At 30.2% G+C, this 17,438-nt stretch overlaps 1 protein-coding gene across 2 annotated transcripts in view; it reads right to left on the bottom strand.

The window, feature by feature from the left end:
• Positions 1-17,438, bottom strand: part of LOC129961922 (RING finger protein nhl-1-like) — a 49,622-nt gene that overhangs the window by 13,619 nt on the left and 18,565 nt on the right. Inside the window, exons 5-8 of one of the 2 annotated variants that reach the window (XM_056075558.1) lie at positions 16,869-17,212; positions 15,280-15,744; positions 13,783-14,392; positions 6,638-6,919 (exon numbers count right to left, since the gene is read on the bottom strand). In XM_056075558.1, coding sequence (XP_055931533.1) covers positions 6,638-6,919; positions 13,783-14,392; positions 15,280-15,744; positions 16,869-17,212 — 1,701 coding nt within the window. The remainder of the gene's footprint in view (positions 1-6,637; positions 6,920-13,782; positions 14,393-15,279; positions 15,745-16,868; positions 17,213-17,438) is intronic. The other variant, XM_056075559.1, reaches the window with a different exon arrangement.

Raw genomic sequence — 17,438 nt, 5'->3', positions numbered from 1 at the left:
ATTTTGCACTGTATCAATTTTTTTTAAATATTGTCTTTTTAATGATAGCAATGTAATAATTAAGCAAATATTTTTAAAATTTGTTTTTTTTGATTGGTGAGGAGTACAGCATTTCGGAAAATTTGGTTATTCTATTCAGTAAGTTTATTTTTAAAACAAAGGGGAAAATTTTACCTAGAATGAAGGTGAATTAAGTAACAAATGAAATACATAAACTTTTATTATTTTTTTTTACTATTTCAAGTATTTTAAAGTTTACGAAAATATTAAAGTAATTTGATCAGAAACAAATCTACGGATTTTTAAAATTTGTTTTATTATTACTCAAATTCAGAAGTATATGAATGTTTATGAGAAGTAAATCACTCTCATCACTTAAAAAAATGATTATTTTAATCCACAATTACATGCGAAAATCATAACAGGATTAATTTATTTCTGTTTAAGAATATGCTACTTGTAATGTTATGCTGACAAAAACTTTAAAGATTTTCCTTTGAAATGCCTTTGCAACTAAAAATCCTTTTATCTGGAACAATAAAACATTTACTTAAGTCTTGAAATAAAATATTATATGGCTGTATTATCAGCGATTCCAATTCACGAATTGAAATATGCGTGCTTTCTTTTGTGCTGCCATCTATTGAGTAAATGATGCACTAATAAGCTCAATCGTAAAAGATCATTACAAACTATTAATATGATTAACAAGCTTTTTCTGCAGAGAGTCATAAAAAAGTTAACCCATCTGATGTATTATTCTTTTAAATTCTAGTACATTTTTAAAACAAAATGCATATTATTATTGTTTACTAATAATGGGTACAATCTATCGATAGTCCTAAATAAAATTATTTACAATTAGAATTTGATACATATTTGAAATTTTTTTTCATAGATTAATTCTATGATTGTTAAATTAATAGTAATCTTTTAGTAAACTTTATGTAACTTTTAGTAACTTAAGTAGTTTTATGAGTTAATTTATTAATGTTTTCTTTCTATAGAAGCATACTCATAAATGCTTAGTTCCCCAGATATTAATTTTTATTTCGAGGATTTATAAAAATATCTCAAAGTAAAGGAAGGATGAGGTAAGTCAAAATTGAGCGTACAATTTCAGATGGAAACGAAATATTTTTGCAAATACATAATACAAAAATTTTATCTTTTCAGCCAAAGTGAATGATATCAACAACTGTTCATAGAATAGAGAGAAACTCGATTGATTATTTTTGGCTTATGAATTAAAAATAATCTCTTGATCACAGCTAATTATATATTAAAAGTTAAGTTTTTATTAGGTTAAAAAAATTAAGTATATTGAAAGCAGTTAGGTGATTAAGTATATATAGCAGTTAGGTGATCGAAAAATGAATAGAAAATTATATAAATTCTTAAATTTTTTATTTTCTTTCTTATAGATAATAAACAAGCATACAAATTTTTAAGAGCTAAATTTTCACTAGTACTTTATATTTAGATAAAATTTCAAAACAGATGAAATTGTGATTTGTATTGTTAAAAATAACTAAACAAAAGAATTTTCCTCCTAAAAATAAATAATTTCTATTACCTTTGTAATGGGAGGTAAAAAAATTTTGATTAGGGAAGGATGAAGGAATTTTTATTAAAATTAAAGTCTGTATTTACATGCATATGAAAATAATGCATATTTTCTTGAAACCGAAATACGACGTATGAATATTTTATTAAAATTTTTATCATTATTTTATCCGTTATATTAATTATTTTATCCGTTTGGATAAAAAATACAATGACAAAACTTAGAAAAATATTTCAACGATGACAATGAGCACCTTAGAAATGCTCAATCGTAAAATTTCAGTTAGACTATGCCTTTAAAATGTTCACCTGAATAATATGCAGTTGTCAGAATCAAACAGCTGACTTCATTATTGCTAAAGATATGACAGATTGCATAACAGGTTGCAATAGATATGAAGTGTTATAATCTTCCATTAAATTGAATAATATATCTAACACATCATCAATTTACATTTTTTTAAGAGTATATGTTTTTTTTAATAAATATACGGCTTACATGCTTACACTATTATCTCTTCTCATTTTCATAACCAGTGCATATACTCTTTTTTTTTTGCTGGATTGCTATGTATCGATGCTCGGTTAGCCTGACTCTTATTCATAAATGATTCAATCATTTTAGAATAACAAATATTTTCGATAATATGCGTACTTTCTCAGAGATTAAAACAGAAAAATGATTTTCAAAACCAGGAATTGAACTAAAAATGTGTTTCAGAAGTCGAAAGATTATATATAATATGTTTATGTATAATTAATTGAATTTTTGATTACTTTGGAAGTTCCATAACAAGAAAGTAATTATAAAAGCAAAAAGTTTTACTTTAATTGGGGCTTACAGGTTTTGCATGAAATGCGCTTTATTTGATTTTTCATCGGTTTAAATTTATTTAATTTATCGAAAAAACCGCTTACTGACAACTAAGAATTTTTTTTATAATTCATTTATATAAATGTTTTCTTAAACCTCGATTCTAATTATTGAATAAAAATTTTAATTGAGTTGGCCGCAAAAAAAAAAAAAAAGTGCTTTCGTTTTTTTTAGTCTGTCAACAAACGGCTAGTTGTGTGTAATCAAGCATTACGCTGCCTTTAGATAAAAAAAGAAAAAGAACAAAAAATAGTAGTGAGGGCCTACTTCGAATTCTAGTGGTGCTATTTCGGTCATAAACTACTTTTAGATTTCGAAGAAATATCGCCAAGCTTGTCAGTATATACTGTCCTTACTAATTGCGCAACAGTAAACCTAGCTTTATTCGGTGAATCCCCCTCACAACGTAACAGCATCGTAACGAGATGTAAAAAAAAAAAAAACATGTTCGAGTAGAAAAACAGTGCATCGCCACCTCAGATGCGGCTAGAAAGAAATCCTCATAAAGTCCAAAAATAAAAACAGTTCTAAGTGCAAAAGTAAAAACAAGATGCAGGTCCCAAAGTATGCCATCATTCTTAGTTTAAATGGCACAGTTTTTCCACCTCATCTTTCGTCGTCTAGTTGAACAACTTTTTTGCCACCTGGGACTCAGGAGGAAGGAATGGTTCCCAGTTCCCATGCCAGACATCCTTTAGCGTAAGAAGGCCTGCGGATGAGACTATTTGAAATGAAATATTGTAGCAAATATTACTTTCTTTTGATGGTTGAATAATAGACGATCACAAACAACTGCTTGAATAACATTCATTGTGGTTGCATTGCGAGCTATAAATAGTTACTTAGGATTTCTTAATAAAATAAATTTGTTAAAGGAAACGAAACTGAGGCTTTGGAACAGTTTTTTTGTCACCCTTCTGAGTCATTTTGAAACAGTAGAAGACATTTTTAGGAGAAAAAAAAATCATCACTCAGTTTTAAGGCTAAAAAATTTAATTTAATTTGTTTACATATTCAACATTCTGTAATTTTGCTCAGAGCATGTCAAGATTTAATTCTTAATGGATTAGATAGATTGAAATTTTTAAAAATGAAAACAAGGAAAAGAATTAAGAAAGGAAGTAAAAAAAAAAAAAATTGAATAATCATATCTGTAAGTTTATTTGAATTTAAAAACAATAAAGCGCTATAACAATTACGAAATTATGAAGCAATAATATTAATAAAAAAATAGTGTTGATGATACAAAAATGATTTTTCTGACTTTATAATATTTTATAACAGAATAATTCCATAGATCCTTCCATAGTTGAAACAAATCAGCAATAAAAAATTGATTACCAGCATAAATATATTAGAAATTTTGTTAGTACATTATTTCTTTTTAGACTGAAGAAAATGAATAATTTTTTTTTGATGATATGATGGTTAGAAACACGGATTATAATTGTTTCTATTCGCTTTTTGAATTCGAGTAACAAGTCTGGATGAAAAAAAATTAAAAATTAAACTGTAATTTAATTTAGCAAAATTGGAAATTTTTTTTATGGATGGCTGCTAAAAATATCATTTATAAGATAGTTTTTATAAATAAAGTTTCAAGTAAATGTAAGACAACTCAAATCAAAAGTTTTCTTGCTGAGGAAGCATAATTAATATTAGATAATGTAGCGGTTACATAACTATACCCTCTTCTCTTTTGATACAACAGATGGCGTTACCTTATTAACATCAAGGTATATTTCCCATGATCCTTCTTCGGGGGGGGGGGTTATTAGATTGTATACGAAGTGAATGTCGTATATTTTTGTGTCTGTGTTTGTTTTATCTTGTGAAATGTGGAACTTAAAAATAATTAAGTAACTTTCCTGAAACTCATTTGTTATTTTCATCTACTTCATAATGAAGTTATAAAGAGTCTCGTCCCTCTACAATAATTAATTATGTTGCCAACCTTACAATTTACAATTTTTAAGATAAAAGCAATCGAAAGTTAGTTTATGGAAAATAAAGCTTACATACAATTCTCCTTTGTTTTACTATTACTATTCAGAACTTTTTCAAAGCTTTATTTCTTCAATTATCCTAATGTTTCTACTTGATCAATTAATCAACAAAATCAATTGCTCTAAATTTAGCTATAATATCATAGGAAAGCATTTTTATTTCTTAACTAATGAATTTCATTTAGAAAAGTGAAATAAACGAATTTTTTATCATGGAATTGTTAAAGATGGAGAATTCTTGTCTTAGATGTTTATAAATTATGGTGACCTCTGAATTTTTTTCTCATTCAAGAGGCGTAACCCTTAATTTTGCTTCATTTGATTACCAAAGTTACTGCTTAGACCTTCAGTCTGGTTGGAATAGACTCACAGTCTACGAATTTCTGAATAGGAACCTCATAAGAACAGATGAGTAAACTGAAGAAATCGTCACAATCTATTTAGAGCTCTAGAGGTTAATGGGAATGCCTAGAATTGTGACTAACAAATCAGGTATGAAAACACAATGGGATGTCACAATAAGGCAATAAGAATTGCGTGAAAGTTTTAATTTGCCTCACCTCGTAATACATACATTTTCTATTCCAAGGACAAAGAAGGCGCTTTTTCTTCGCCATAAATATTCCCCAAACCTCGCCAACTCTTTCTTCTAGAGTCCCAGGAAATACGCAAGAATTTTTTTTTTCTTTCGTTTCTTTCTCTTCGAGTCGAGTTGAAAATTTTAGAACTGTCAAGAATACAGCAGGCAATTTTCCAAGACATTGAAATAGGTAAATGTTTCGTATTGTTCCCCCTCGGGGGAAAAATAAAAGAAAGAAGAAAACTTCAAAGGCTCTTGTGTTTGGATAGAAAGGGGAGACATCTTTTTTTAAAAGCATTTTTTTATTGGTATGTGAGTAGAAGTAAATCTTTCCTTCGAGTTTTGGAAAAAAGATGAGCTTTTAAGGAGCATGTGCAATTTATGCTGTTTTCTAGACCCTAATTATCTCCATTATTTATGTTCACCTAATATTGAATATAGCATGGTTATTTAGGGCATATTGTTGTTCCAATCAATGACTTCATTAAAGTAGAAAACCAGAATACCCTGCTTTTCGATACATAAAAATTATATCAAATCAAGTTGATTTAATATCCTGTTTTAAAGGTTCATGAGAACTCTTTTGGAAGGGCTTCGTAACTAATAGCCCTGATCCGATGACGGAGGCAACACATAAACTGGCAACCCTATCTAGAAAGTTCCGCAAAACATCAGCTTGAGGGCGTTTGTCCCAAAAGATTTAATGTGTATCTGGCATGTAATCATGGTTGATCATCAGTCGATGTGGGCTTTCGGACCTATGACTCTTTAAATATCAAGCTGAGACTCTGCCACCAAAACACAGCGGTCAAACGAAAGTTAGAAAAGATCAGGCCTATCCCTAACCAGTTCTCCAAGCAAACATACGCAATGGAATATAATGCAATAAATTCTCGAACTCGTGACCTTCTAATTACGAATTGAAGACTCCAGATTACAAGGGGTCCTTTTTATAGATTTCTATCAAATTTTGAGCAAAATCTCTTCAGTGGAAGTCTGTTTGTCCAGCTATTCCAATATAAGTTAACACGATAAATGCGAAACGAAGGGGGCTATACAGATAAAATTCGGTACACATAATTAACATCTACAGTATAGATACTTATTAAAATTTGTGCCGAATCAAACAGGGGATCGATCATCTGTCCGTCTGTACTTTCAGAAATATGTAAACGCGATAACTCAAAAACGCGATGACTTCAATACATCAAATTTGGTATCGGTTCTTGTGATTACAAGTGTAGTTTTGTGTCAAATTTTTCTTTCAATCGGTTTGTAAAACAAGTGGCTGTAACACAAATTCGATTTTTAAATACTATTAACCGCATGTCAGGAATTAATCGCCGAGGATGACACGATAGACCCAGTAAAAATGTTAAATTCACGCCAAAAGTTAATATTTTATGACTGTTACTGCCACTGCCAAAGTTCTATGGGATAACACCTTCATTAGAGAGTATGCGAGAAAGTTTTGGGGAGACAACACCCGCTGGTTAATATTATTTAAAAAAGGCATATAATAATCATTGAAATCCAAGTCGGAAAAAGCATAAACAAATAAGTTAGTCATAACTTGGGAAATTTTTCCATTTGAAACACATCGCTACTTACCTGTATTCGATGATTCTCTTTATCACATACGTAGATGAATCCCAGGTTATCTGTTGCTACTCCCCAAGGGTAACTAAACTTCCCATCCATTCTGCCTTCACATCCGAATGCTCTTATGAATCGTCCGTTCGGATCGAACACCTGTAGCCTATGATTGTAGCGATCGGACACTATAAACTGCCCAATTCTGTTAACAGTCACACCAGCCAGGCAATCAAATTCACCTTCACTGCTGCCGTAAGATCCGAACTGCTGAATGAACTTCCCGTTCGACGTGAATACCTGAAGAAAAAAAAAAGAGTTGTTAACAATATGCATAAAAGCATATTGCAATATTTTTTTCTTTTTAAATTATAGTGATAATCTATAAAAGGAAAATATTGACTACTGATTATTATTGTCAGCATCATATTAACTCTAGATAACGTTAATTAAAAATATTATTTTTTCATAAAAATAACATTTTTTATATCAGCAAACATTATATATTTGAAATATTATCTTCATTCAAATAAAAACGATATTTACAAACAAATATGTACAAAAGTGTTTCGTATATACCTATTATGTACGCCTTTAAGGCCAGCAATGAGAGAATATTTGCCGCAATTACAAGGTCATTTGGTTTATCATTGTAATGTGACTATCATTCATACTAGCTTATTAAAGAATAAATATTGACGGGATCGTAATGAGTTCATACGAGTTTTTAATTTAGGTTAATTCTATATCAGTATAAACTCTGCTTTATACGATTCATTTCTCTAAACAAAAGATAATTTTTTAGAAATATGAACTTTAGCAATAAAATATTAATAAATCCTTTTAAGACATCCATTTTTCAGAGTTCACAGCTTGGTTTTAGCTGTGGTTAATCTATATATCTATACTTATAATAAAGCTCAATGTGTGTGTGTGTGTGTGTGTTGGCGCTCTACAGGCCAGACCGTTCGACCAACAGCTACGAAATTTGGCACGTGTATACCTTGGAGGCCGGAAATGTGCACCTCGGGGTTATTTTTTTGAATTTTTAATTAAAATTTTATTTATTTAAAAAATAAGCGAAATTTTAGCGTGTTTCTGCTATAACTTCCGAAAATATTACCGCACAAAAAAGATTTTTACATCAAGTTAAAGATCAAAAATTTATCTTTTAAATGATACCAATGTTTTAACCTTAAAATTAAATTTCTATTTTTAATTAATTTTTAAATAAATAATTTAACTATATTTTTCAACAATTTTTTTCGTACAAAATAAAAATAAAATTTAAGCTGCACGAGCGCGTTTCGCATTCATGGGGAAAAAATTAGCTTTTTTCAAAGTGTTGCCATCACATCAATTAAAGCTCCATTTAAAAATAAATTAAATCTTTTTGGCAATGAAATCTGCAAAAATATGATTTTCGTCACGTGTCTGTAGGAAATGAAACAAATATGAAATATTGTTTTTTTTCTAAAAAATAAATTCAAGAAAAATTATTTTATGGTCTTTTACACTATCTATATTATTAATCCAATAAATCAGTTTTATTTTAAGGCAAGTTTTGTTTAATATGAACAGGATATCCATTCAAATCAGGGCCACACTGCTAATTTGTAAACCTTTAGTAATAGACACAGATCTGCTAAAATGGTCTAAATGGAAAATGATTATATTTTATGTAACTTGATCCAATAAATACTCTAATATATAACGAATTTTTGATTTTACATGAAGCTTCTGCTGTGGAAATCACGTTTAACAAAATGTTCTTGAAACACTAATATTTTAAATAAAGAATTAATTTCCAATCAACAAAATCAATCACTTAAACTGACTGATTTATAAAAATTTGAATATCACTATTCAAAAAAAAAAAAAAAAAAAAAAAAGGATAATTTTAGATTTTCCATCGATCGTTTTAAAGAAAATACGCCAATCAGCGCGCAGGCTTCTCAAGATTAATTGGCCTAAGATTATAAAAATGTTGAGTTTTTCTAAATTTTTAACATTTAAAACTTCATAAATCAGTCTTAGTTAATCGTGGAAAATAGAAACATTCATTCATTTATTTAAAATTTGGTGTATCCAGAATATTTCTCAGAATATGATACCTTACTGCATAAAATTTAGACTTCATAATTTTTGAAATATATTTATAGGCCAGAACAAAATATTATTATTGATTTCATTTCAATCCTTTTGAAAGCAAAACTAAAAACTGAATTTTATGATGAATCTGAGAAATTTTTGTTGAATAATTCTTTGAGATATTACGCAAATTATGAAAAATATTTTGTAGTTCACATAAGACTTAAATACCGAACGATTCTGTTTGCAGTACTCATATTCAATAATAATAATAATAAATAAATAACAACAAAAATGATAAATAAAATAAAACGCTTGGTTTCATTAAAAAATATCTTTATATTAATTGCAATTTCAGCATTTCCACTTTAAATTAAAGTTGAAGTTTTACCGGAAATGACACCAAATTAGCAAAATATATATAGTAAATTGAACGAAACGATCTAAACAACAGTATAAGTTTGGTATGACTATCAAAATTTGAAGATTAAAAATGTTTTGTTTGAGAATCTATTAAGAGACAAGTTACTTAAAATATTTAATTGAAAATTGTAGCGAGCGGTAATACTGGTGAACCGGCTGGTCGCCAAAGGCGGCTAGTATAATATAAAATGAAGTCTCCTGAAAGCGTCTGTATGTTGAAACCCTAAAAACTCGCTAAATACTTAACTAATTTTGGAAATATTTGTACCATTTTGTAGGGCATTTATTGGGGAAGGTTTTAGTATATTGAAGACATATCAAAATAAAAAAAGGAGTTCTTTAATTGCGATTTTAATTATTTTCCTACTACGATTCGCGCATGCGTAAAGCAGCAGTATCTGTGCTTTGCACTTATTCGCGCGTGAACGGAAATCTCAAACTTCGCATGAACAAATAGCAAGAGCTGTGGTATTCATATGCGATCCATTTCTTTGTTTACGTCTGATTTTAAACAGCGGTTCAAATCTCATTATCCCCAAATAAAGGAAATCCAACCTTGGCCGGAACACATTAAATGCCAAAACGCTTCGTTTGTTGCGCGATAATGAAAATGTAGAGGAAAGGAACGTTAGGTTAGCGAATATCAGATAAAGAATGTCCACACTTTCTTCAAAGGTGAGTCTTTGGCTGAGCGAAGTAACCGTCTCTCTTTAAATCGCAATGCAATTGAATTACAGAGACAGAATGAATCTCGCCTGTCTGCTGACAGAGAAAGGCATTTAAATTTGAGACACAGGAGAAGAAGTGAAAGAACAAACGTTCTTGATATTTGGTCAGAAAAGGAATACGCCGCTCTGAATTTCGATCCATGTGTGGATTGCAGAAATGATGCTTCGGTTTCAATAGGAACAATGTCTATAATCTGTCCATATTGTTGAGCTTTAGAAACAGCTTTGATATACAGTTATTTTCGCCAAAAAATAATTTTTATTTTTTATTTTAACGAAATGGCCGAATGTGGCGAGAACGGCAGCAATAGGGTAACGGTAGTAAAAGTGACACCAAAAAAGTGCCAACCTCGCAAGGAGCAAAATGACTGTATATGAAAGCTTATCCCAGCTTTAAAATGGAAATATGAATCAAAAGGCGTGTGCTGTTTACAAGGGAAAATTGAAACCATTTCAAAAGTCTAAATATGGAACAGCATTGATATACAGTCATTTTCACCCACAAAGTTTATCGCCAAATTTTAGCGAAATGGCTGAATGTGGTGCTAACGGTAGCAATAGCGTTTCCAATCTGAAGGTTCCGAGGAACGCTGCAGCAAATTAACAGAAATATAGGAAAAATAGTCAATAAATGCAGTAAAATGAAATGCATGCAAAAAAATTTAATGGAAAAAAAATGAAAGAAATCAGAAGAAGTATGTGCAGCAGAAACAAATCATGGGAAATGAATAAGAAAGATCGAAATACAGTAGCATAACATACAGTAACATAAAAAAAATGGCGGCCACGTCAACCCCCAAAAAAGCGCCACCGAAAAATTGCCTAACTCGCAAGGCGCCAAATGACTGTATATCAAAGCTTAGCTCTAAATATTTCTGAATATGTGCTAAAAAAATTGTTTTGTAGTTATTTTTTATAATTTCTAAATATCTTTTTGATCCCGCATGACATTCTCATATCATATCGGGTGAAGGCTAGATTTAAGAATAAAGCTAATTTTTCCTTTTAAATGTTATGCCACGGGCAACGCTGTGCGGGTACTGCTAGTTTTATATAAGTGTTAATTCTGCTTCATTATTCAGTTTTCATTCAGTTTTTTTGGTATTTTTTCCTCCTTATAAGTTAAAACTGGAAGGACAAATGAAAAAATTTGAGTTTTCCCCAAGAAATATTTTAAACATTAACTTATTTTCTATTCTGCAAATCAATATTTGAGAAGAAAAGTAAAAAAATATTGTTAATAATTTTCTGCTCTTAATCAAAACATATTAGTTTTTTCAGAAGGTTGCATGATGATTCATTAAAACATTTTTCACGGAAACTTATACTACTTAAATAATTTTTTTTGAAAAATCTCAGATTATTTTCATGTTTCCAAACATTAAATAAATTCTTCACGATTTAAGCAAAATTCAAATTCCAATTTCATGCAAAATGAAGTAATTAATCCATTAGTTAGTATAATAGTTAGTTAGTATTGCACATAGCACTGTTAAATGATATACTATTTATACTTAATTAATCCACGTTTGAATTTTTTTATTTTTGTTCATCCTGGACTTCAATCAAGTATTAATGGTTGAATATTCTTGCATTATTAATAAGTTATAACAATGTTTCTTATGTTTAGCTTTTTAGAAAGTAAATTAATTTTTTAAAACTTAAAATAAAATTAGTTTTTTAAAACTTAAAATAAAATTAGTTTTTTAAAACTTAAAATAAAATTAGTTTTTAAAATTAAAAGAAAAAACTGAAGCATTTTTTGTACCTGCAACATAATAGTGGCAATTTGCAATTTTATCAATGTGTCCTCTCTCTCTCTCTTCCCCATTAGAGGCACTTTATGTGACATCACTGTCTCTCGATAAATCAATGAAATTTAACATTTGTCCTTTATTTAACACTAGCCGCCTTTGGCGACCAGCTGGTTCACCAATCTTAATGTTCTTTAAAATTTAAATAATTAAATATTTTATGCAAGTCCTACTTTAATAGCTTCTTCATCAAAATATTTTAAAATTTCAAATTTTGATAGTCATATTATATACTTATAATATTATAAACGCCTTCAGTCATAAAGTAATATGTATCGCTCTAATTTTCTTTTAGCTCCCGTAGAATTTATGCTTTAAATTAAAGTGGAAAAGATTAATCTACAATTAATATAATAATATTTTTTACTGAAACAAAGTATCTTTTTGTAATATGATTACTGAAAACAGTCACTGAGCGTTTAAACTTTATGGGCACTAAAGAATATCTTTCTTAATTTATGTAATATTTCAAGAATTTGTCAACAAAATTTTCTCAGATTCATCATGACCAGATCGATTAATTAACAATATTTAATTTTAAATGCATCAAACACTAAGAAAATAAAACGAATCGTTTAAAATAATCGGTTGAAAACAGGTTAAAAAAAAACTACTTAAAAAACGATGAACTTGAAACTATAAGCATATACAAAAAATATATAACTAACATAAATACAATTTAATTACAAAAGCATGCAACTAACCTAAAAATAATTTAAATCATTGAAAACAGGTTAAAAAAAACTACTTAAAAAACGATGTACTTAAAACTATAAGCATATACAAAAATATATAACTAACATAAATACACTTTAATTACAAAAGCATGCAACTAATCTAAAAATAATTTAAATCATCCGTTGATAATGGTTATCATGTCAACAATCAGAACACAATGCGCATGCGTGAATTTTCAACGCCAGTTACGGTAACGCAAATGCATGAGTTTTTCTACGCCAGTTGGGGTAATGCTATGCAGATTAGAAACTTTTAGTTACCTTTATTCTGTTTTATTTTAATTCAAAAGTACTTCAGAATGAATCTGAAAGATCGATTCATTAATAATGTTTAATTTTAAATGCATCAAACATTAAGAAAATAAACAGAATCGTTTGAAATAATCAGCCGAAAAATCTTAAGCCTAACCTCATTGCTGTTGGGAAAAAAAAAATGAACCCCTACTCATTTGGCGGTGGGGAAAATAAAAAGATTTTTTTGGCGGGAAAGTTAGCTTTTAATTAATAATTAAAATTCTAATTAAAAATTAAAAAAGAGACCCTAGGTGCACATTCCCGACCTCCAAGGTATACATGTACCAAATTTGGTAGCTGTAGGTCAAATGGTCTTTTCTGTAGAGCGCCAACACACACACACACACACACACACACACACACACACACACACACACACACACACACACACACACACACACACACACACACACACACACACACACACACACACACACACACATTGAGCTTTATATATAAGTATAGATTACGCTGTGACGTTATGTCCTATATTCTTTCATAAGACACGCAATGGATATTAAAATTACATGGTTGGGGATATATTTCATATGCTGGACATGGATTGATTCCATTTTTCTTAAAAGTTAAAAATTTCATGCAACATTACCTAATAACAACTATATAGGTGTAAAGTTGTATATCTATTTTTAGCAAAAATATATTGTTAAACATATGAGCGCTACTATGAAGAAAAGAAAATTAATTTATTCACATTATTAGATTTATATATTGGCTAAATGTAGGAAAGCTAATCAATAAGAATAATTATTTGTCACATAATTAAAACCGGTTCAGCAGGTGAGATGTGTAATGAGATCAGCAAGCGGCAAGCTACTAGTTACCATTGTATATGGTAACTATATTGTATATGTATCTTGCCATTGTATATGGTAACTATCATACATTGTAGCTACCAATGCGTATGTATTTTCAAAAAAAAAAAAAAAAAAAAATCCGAGGAAGTTAAATGCATTTTTGAAAATCATAACATTGTAATACAAATATATAAAATTAAATCGCATCGATTAATAACGCACCATTCTGTTAAATTAAGATTTTCACATTCTTTCTCTTACCTGCACTCTATGATTATTGCTATCTGCCACAACAATAGTATTATCAGTTCCAACAGTAACCCCTCTTGGCCACGTAAACTGTCCCACATCAGCTCCTCTCGAACCGAATTTAATGCAAGACTTTCCTTTCTGCATGTAAGTCCTTCGTGGGAGACTGAACCCACGTGGCGAGCTGCTGTCTCCTCTCCTGCCATACTCACGCCTTCGTGGTGGAGTATCTTCATCAGAACTGTTCTCACTGTCGCTTTTTGGAACGGCAAGAGATGCTGAGGTCCTACTCCGTACCAGACCAGACCCATACTTGTTCTTCATGTACTGAGACCATGAATGTGGGGGCGTTTCCTCAGGGCTGGCCTCCCTGTTTCTTCGGGCTCGATACCTATTTCTGATGGCTGTCAAGACATCATCCTCGGGGCTGTCATCAGCTGGATACAAATCATGGGAACTTTTGCTTCTAGCAATGCGATTCTTCCTGGCAGCGTAGCTGTTATCCTCGGGACTCTTATCTCTTGTTTGTGCACCAGAATTGACACTGGAACGCCGACGTTCGAGAAATCGACTGTATGGTGAAACGCGCCCTTCTGGTTCGGCCACAGTGGCTGTTTTACGCCTGTAAGTGAAGTTAAGATTTCACAAGTGCATATAAATTTTTTTATCAAAATTTTTTTTTATAAGTTGATAGTATAAAATGAATGCAGTTATACAATCGCAAATCAATTATCGTTTAAGGAATTTGGCTTTCAATATCGTAAACTGTATGTAAATGAATATATTTTGCTATGAAAAATTGAACTATTTTCAATTTGTTGTACAACAGATTGTTTAGAATTATTAAATTTGGAAATGAACCGTTTTATCACAAAAATGTGTGTTCTGGTGATTTCCAATTATGTAATTCTAAAATATATGTGTTTTTAATATATAATAGAGAATTCAAAAATTTTTAGATCTTTCATTTACAAACAATTATTTTAGATGATGCACACATGCTAATGAGTGTATTAGTAGCAAAGCAGTTGGAAGAAGCAGTTTATCAGAATGAAATTAGTAGTGGTGTAAACCCCAGATTTAGTGGCTGGAATTGAAATTTGATTGAGATTTCTAGAAAAATCATATCATTTTTATTTTTCCCATTTTGGAAGGTAATTTTTTTAGAAATAAACTTATAACGACTTAAAGGATCTTTTTTTTAAAACTATCCATATTTTTGATTTTAAAAGCAAGCAATACTTTTGATCATTTTAAAATACCAAATTTTTAAAAAATTGCTGACTTTAATGAATTTATACAGATAGTTTTGGTGAAAATGTGGCGTCCAAAAGTAGCTTAGTGATTTGAAGTAGATATTATTCACTGGAAGAAATAATCTCAGGAACACTCATGCGTTAGAAGTTGCAAATCAGTTTAAAAAAAAAAAAGGGGAATTTTTTTTCCAGATATAAATTAGAATGTCCTAATAATTTCTGCTCCTTTTTATATCAAGAGATAAATTCTCACCTTGACGATGAGATACTATCTTTATCCCTGGAAGGTTCGTCATCTTTTCGAATATTATCTCGCCATGATCTGGTGCCTGGCCTTGGAAGTTTGTCGTCAGGTCGACCTAAGAGCCTAGCCTGAGTCGAGGCACTCTGCTTCCTGGCCTGAGCACTTCGTGCAAGAAGCGTGTTGACAGACGGACTTATGTCACCTCTATTCACAGCGGTTTCACTGTCCACCTCGTCACTTTCACTGTCAGAACTAGAGCTACTATCACTGATGGGCGGAGAATTGTGATCTGGCCTTATGGCGAGGCGCAGGCTTGGCCGGTCGTCCTTTCTGTCCAAAGCACTAGGACGGCCGGCAGAACTTAGATTCGAACGGCGTTGCATCAAAGAAGGAGATTTGGTGGTTTCGGTGGGAGAGTCCTCTCGATCCAAAGAGGAATTTTTTGTTAAGTACGAGCGACCCGCAGGTCTGTTGCTGGAAAATAAATGAAATAGCGAAGTTAGTCAGAACTACAGCATGTTTTACGGAGCAGCTAACATTTTTTAAAAATTTCTTTTCTTTTTCTTTTTTAAGGAATGTATCAGGTAATCAAATATTGTTAGAAGCGTCACATCAAAAGCAAATTAGTTCTAGGTTAGTTGAAGCATTTGATTTTGCAAAATTTATAAAACTTTGATCTTTAATCCAATAAATGTCTTATTCTGAAACATAAACTGAAAAATGAACTTCTTACCAGAATATTCAATTTTAAAACATAAAATTCCTTCTATTTTGTTTGTTGTTCTCTATTTTTGTTGTATTTCATTTACCGGATTCTATTTGGGGAATGAATTTATACAAAGTGATCCTTAACTTTTTAAAGTGTGGTGATTCATTTCCTGAACCGCTTATACCAAGATATAAATAAAGATTTTAATTAATATTTTTATTAATTTTTAAAACATTTAATGAAGAAAGTATATTTTCAAAGCTTAAAAATATACTTTTGAACCTGAACCTTTAAAAACTGAAACCACAAAATATTAAATATGTTAATCAAAATATTTTAATAAGCTCATATATCTACAATTAAACGTGAAAGTACGAAATATTCTATAATTGTTATATAAGTAGTAATATCCTTGATATTAATGGAAATATAAAATAAATTTTCCACCTTTTATTAGGCAATTATTTGAGCATCCAGAATCAAATTAGGAAACAAAAAAAAATTGCTTTTTCTTCTTTTTTTAATAAAGTTTTGTTTTATTGAATTCTTCTGAAATTAAATAGTAAAAATACAAACCAAAACCTGTATTATTTTAATAGTTTTCTTGGGTTCATTTATTTCTGGCAGATAAATGACTTTTTGTGAGCATATATTCTTTCTTTAATGATGAGATTGAAATGTAACATTTTTATCGGAAAAATTTCATAGATTTATTGGAGAATTGATTAAATTATAGAGTAAAAATCACCACCATATGTTGTTATTTCATGACAATTACATATTATAGTGTCATTTTATTAATATATATTGATGTTTTATATAAATGTACATTGTAATTTTATTAATATACGTATTGTTATTTTAAGGGAAATCAACATAAATGTTGTACCTGCTTGGGGGAGGCCTAGGAGAAACAGGTGGTTTTTGGGTATCTCTATTCCTGGTTGGTGAACTAGGAGGACTCAAAGAAACATCTCGTTCAGTAGCAGCACTACTAGTGGTTCTCCAGCTTCTGATTCTTGGCGGGGGTGTTTGCGTTTCTTCTCTTGGGCTTTGCCTACCAGCAGGTTCTTCAATGGAAGTTCTGTTTCTTGGCTTTGGTGTACTAGTATCATCGACAGATGACCGAGTTGAACCGTACCTTGAACTATAGGAACGGCTTGTAGGTTCGTCATCTTTTTTCAGAATGGACGGCTTTGAAGTTTTAGTTGAAGTTTCTGTTCCTGAAGTAGCCTTTTCAAAAGAAAAGTTATCAAACATTTTTTTCTTTCTAAAATTTCTTGATAAACGATTATTACACGTATTTTGAAAGAAATTAAGAAGAGTATAGAATACCAAAAAGTAGGATGAAATGAAATCTATTTAAAAATTAGAATTTTTGAACTATTTCAAAGGTTTATATTTTTTAGTGAAACTTAATCTATGTTATTCGAAAATCCGAAATCCATCACTCAATAAC

This window comes from Argiope bruennichi, chromosome 2 (assembly GCF_947563725.1).
Source record: "Argiope bruennichi chromosome 2, qqArgBrue1.1, whole genome shotgun sequence".
Taxonomy (NCBI): domain Eukaryota; kingdom Metazoa; phylum Arthropoda; class Arachnida; order Araneae; family Araneidae; genus Argiope; species Argiope bruennichi.
The sequence above is the reverse complement of the archived record's forward strand: the minus strand, read 5'-3'. Positions and strand labels throughout refer to the sequence as shown.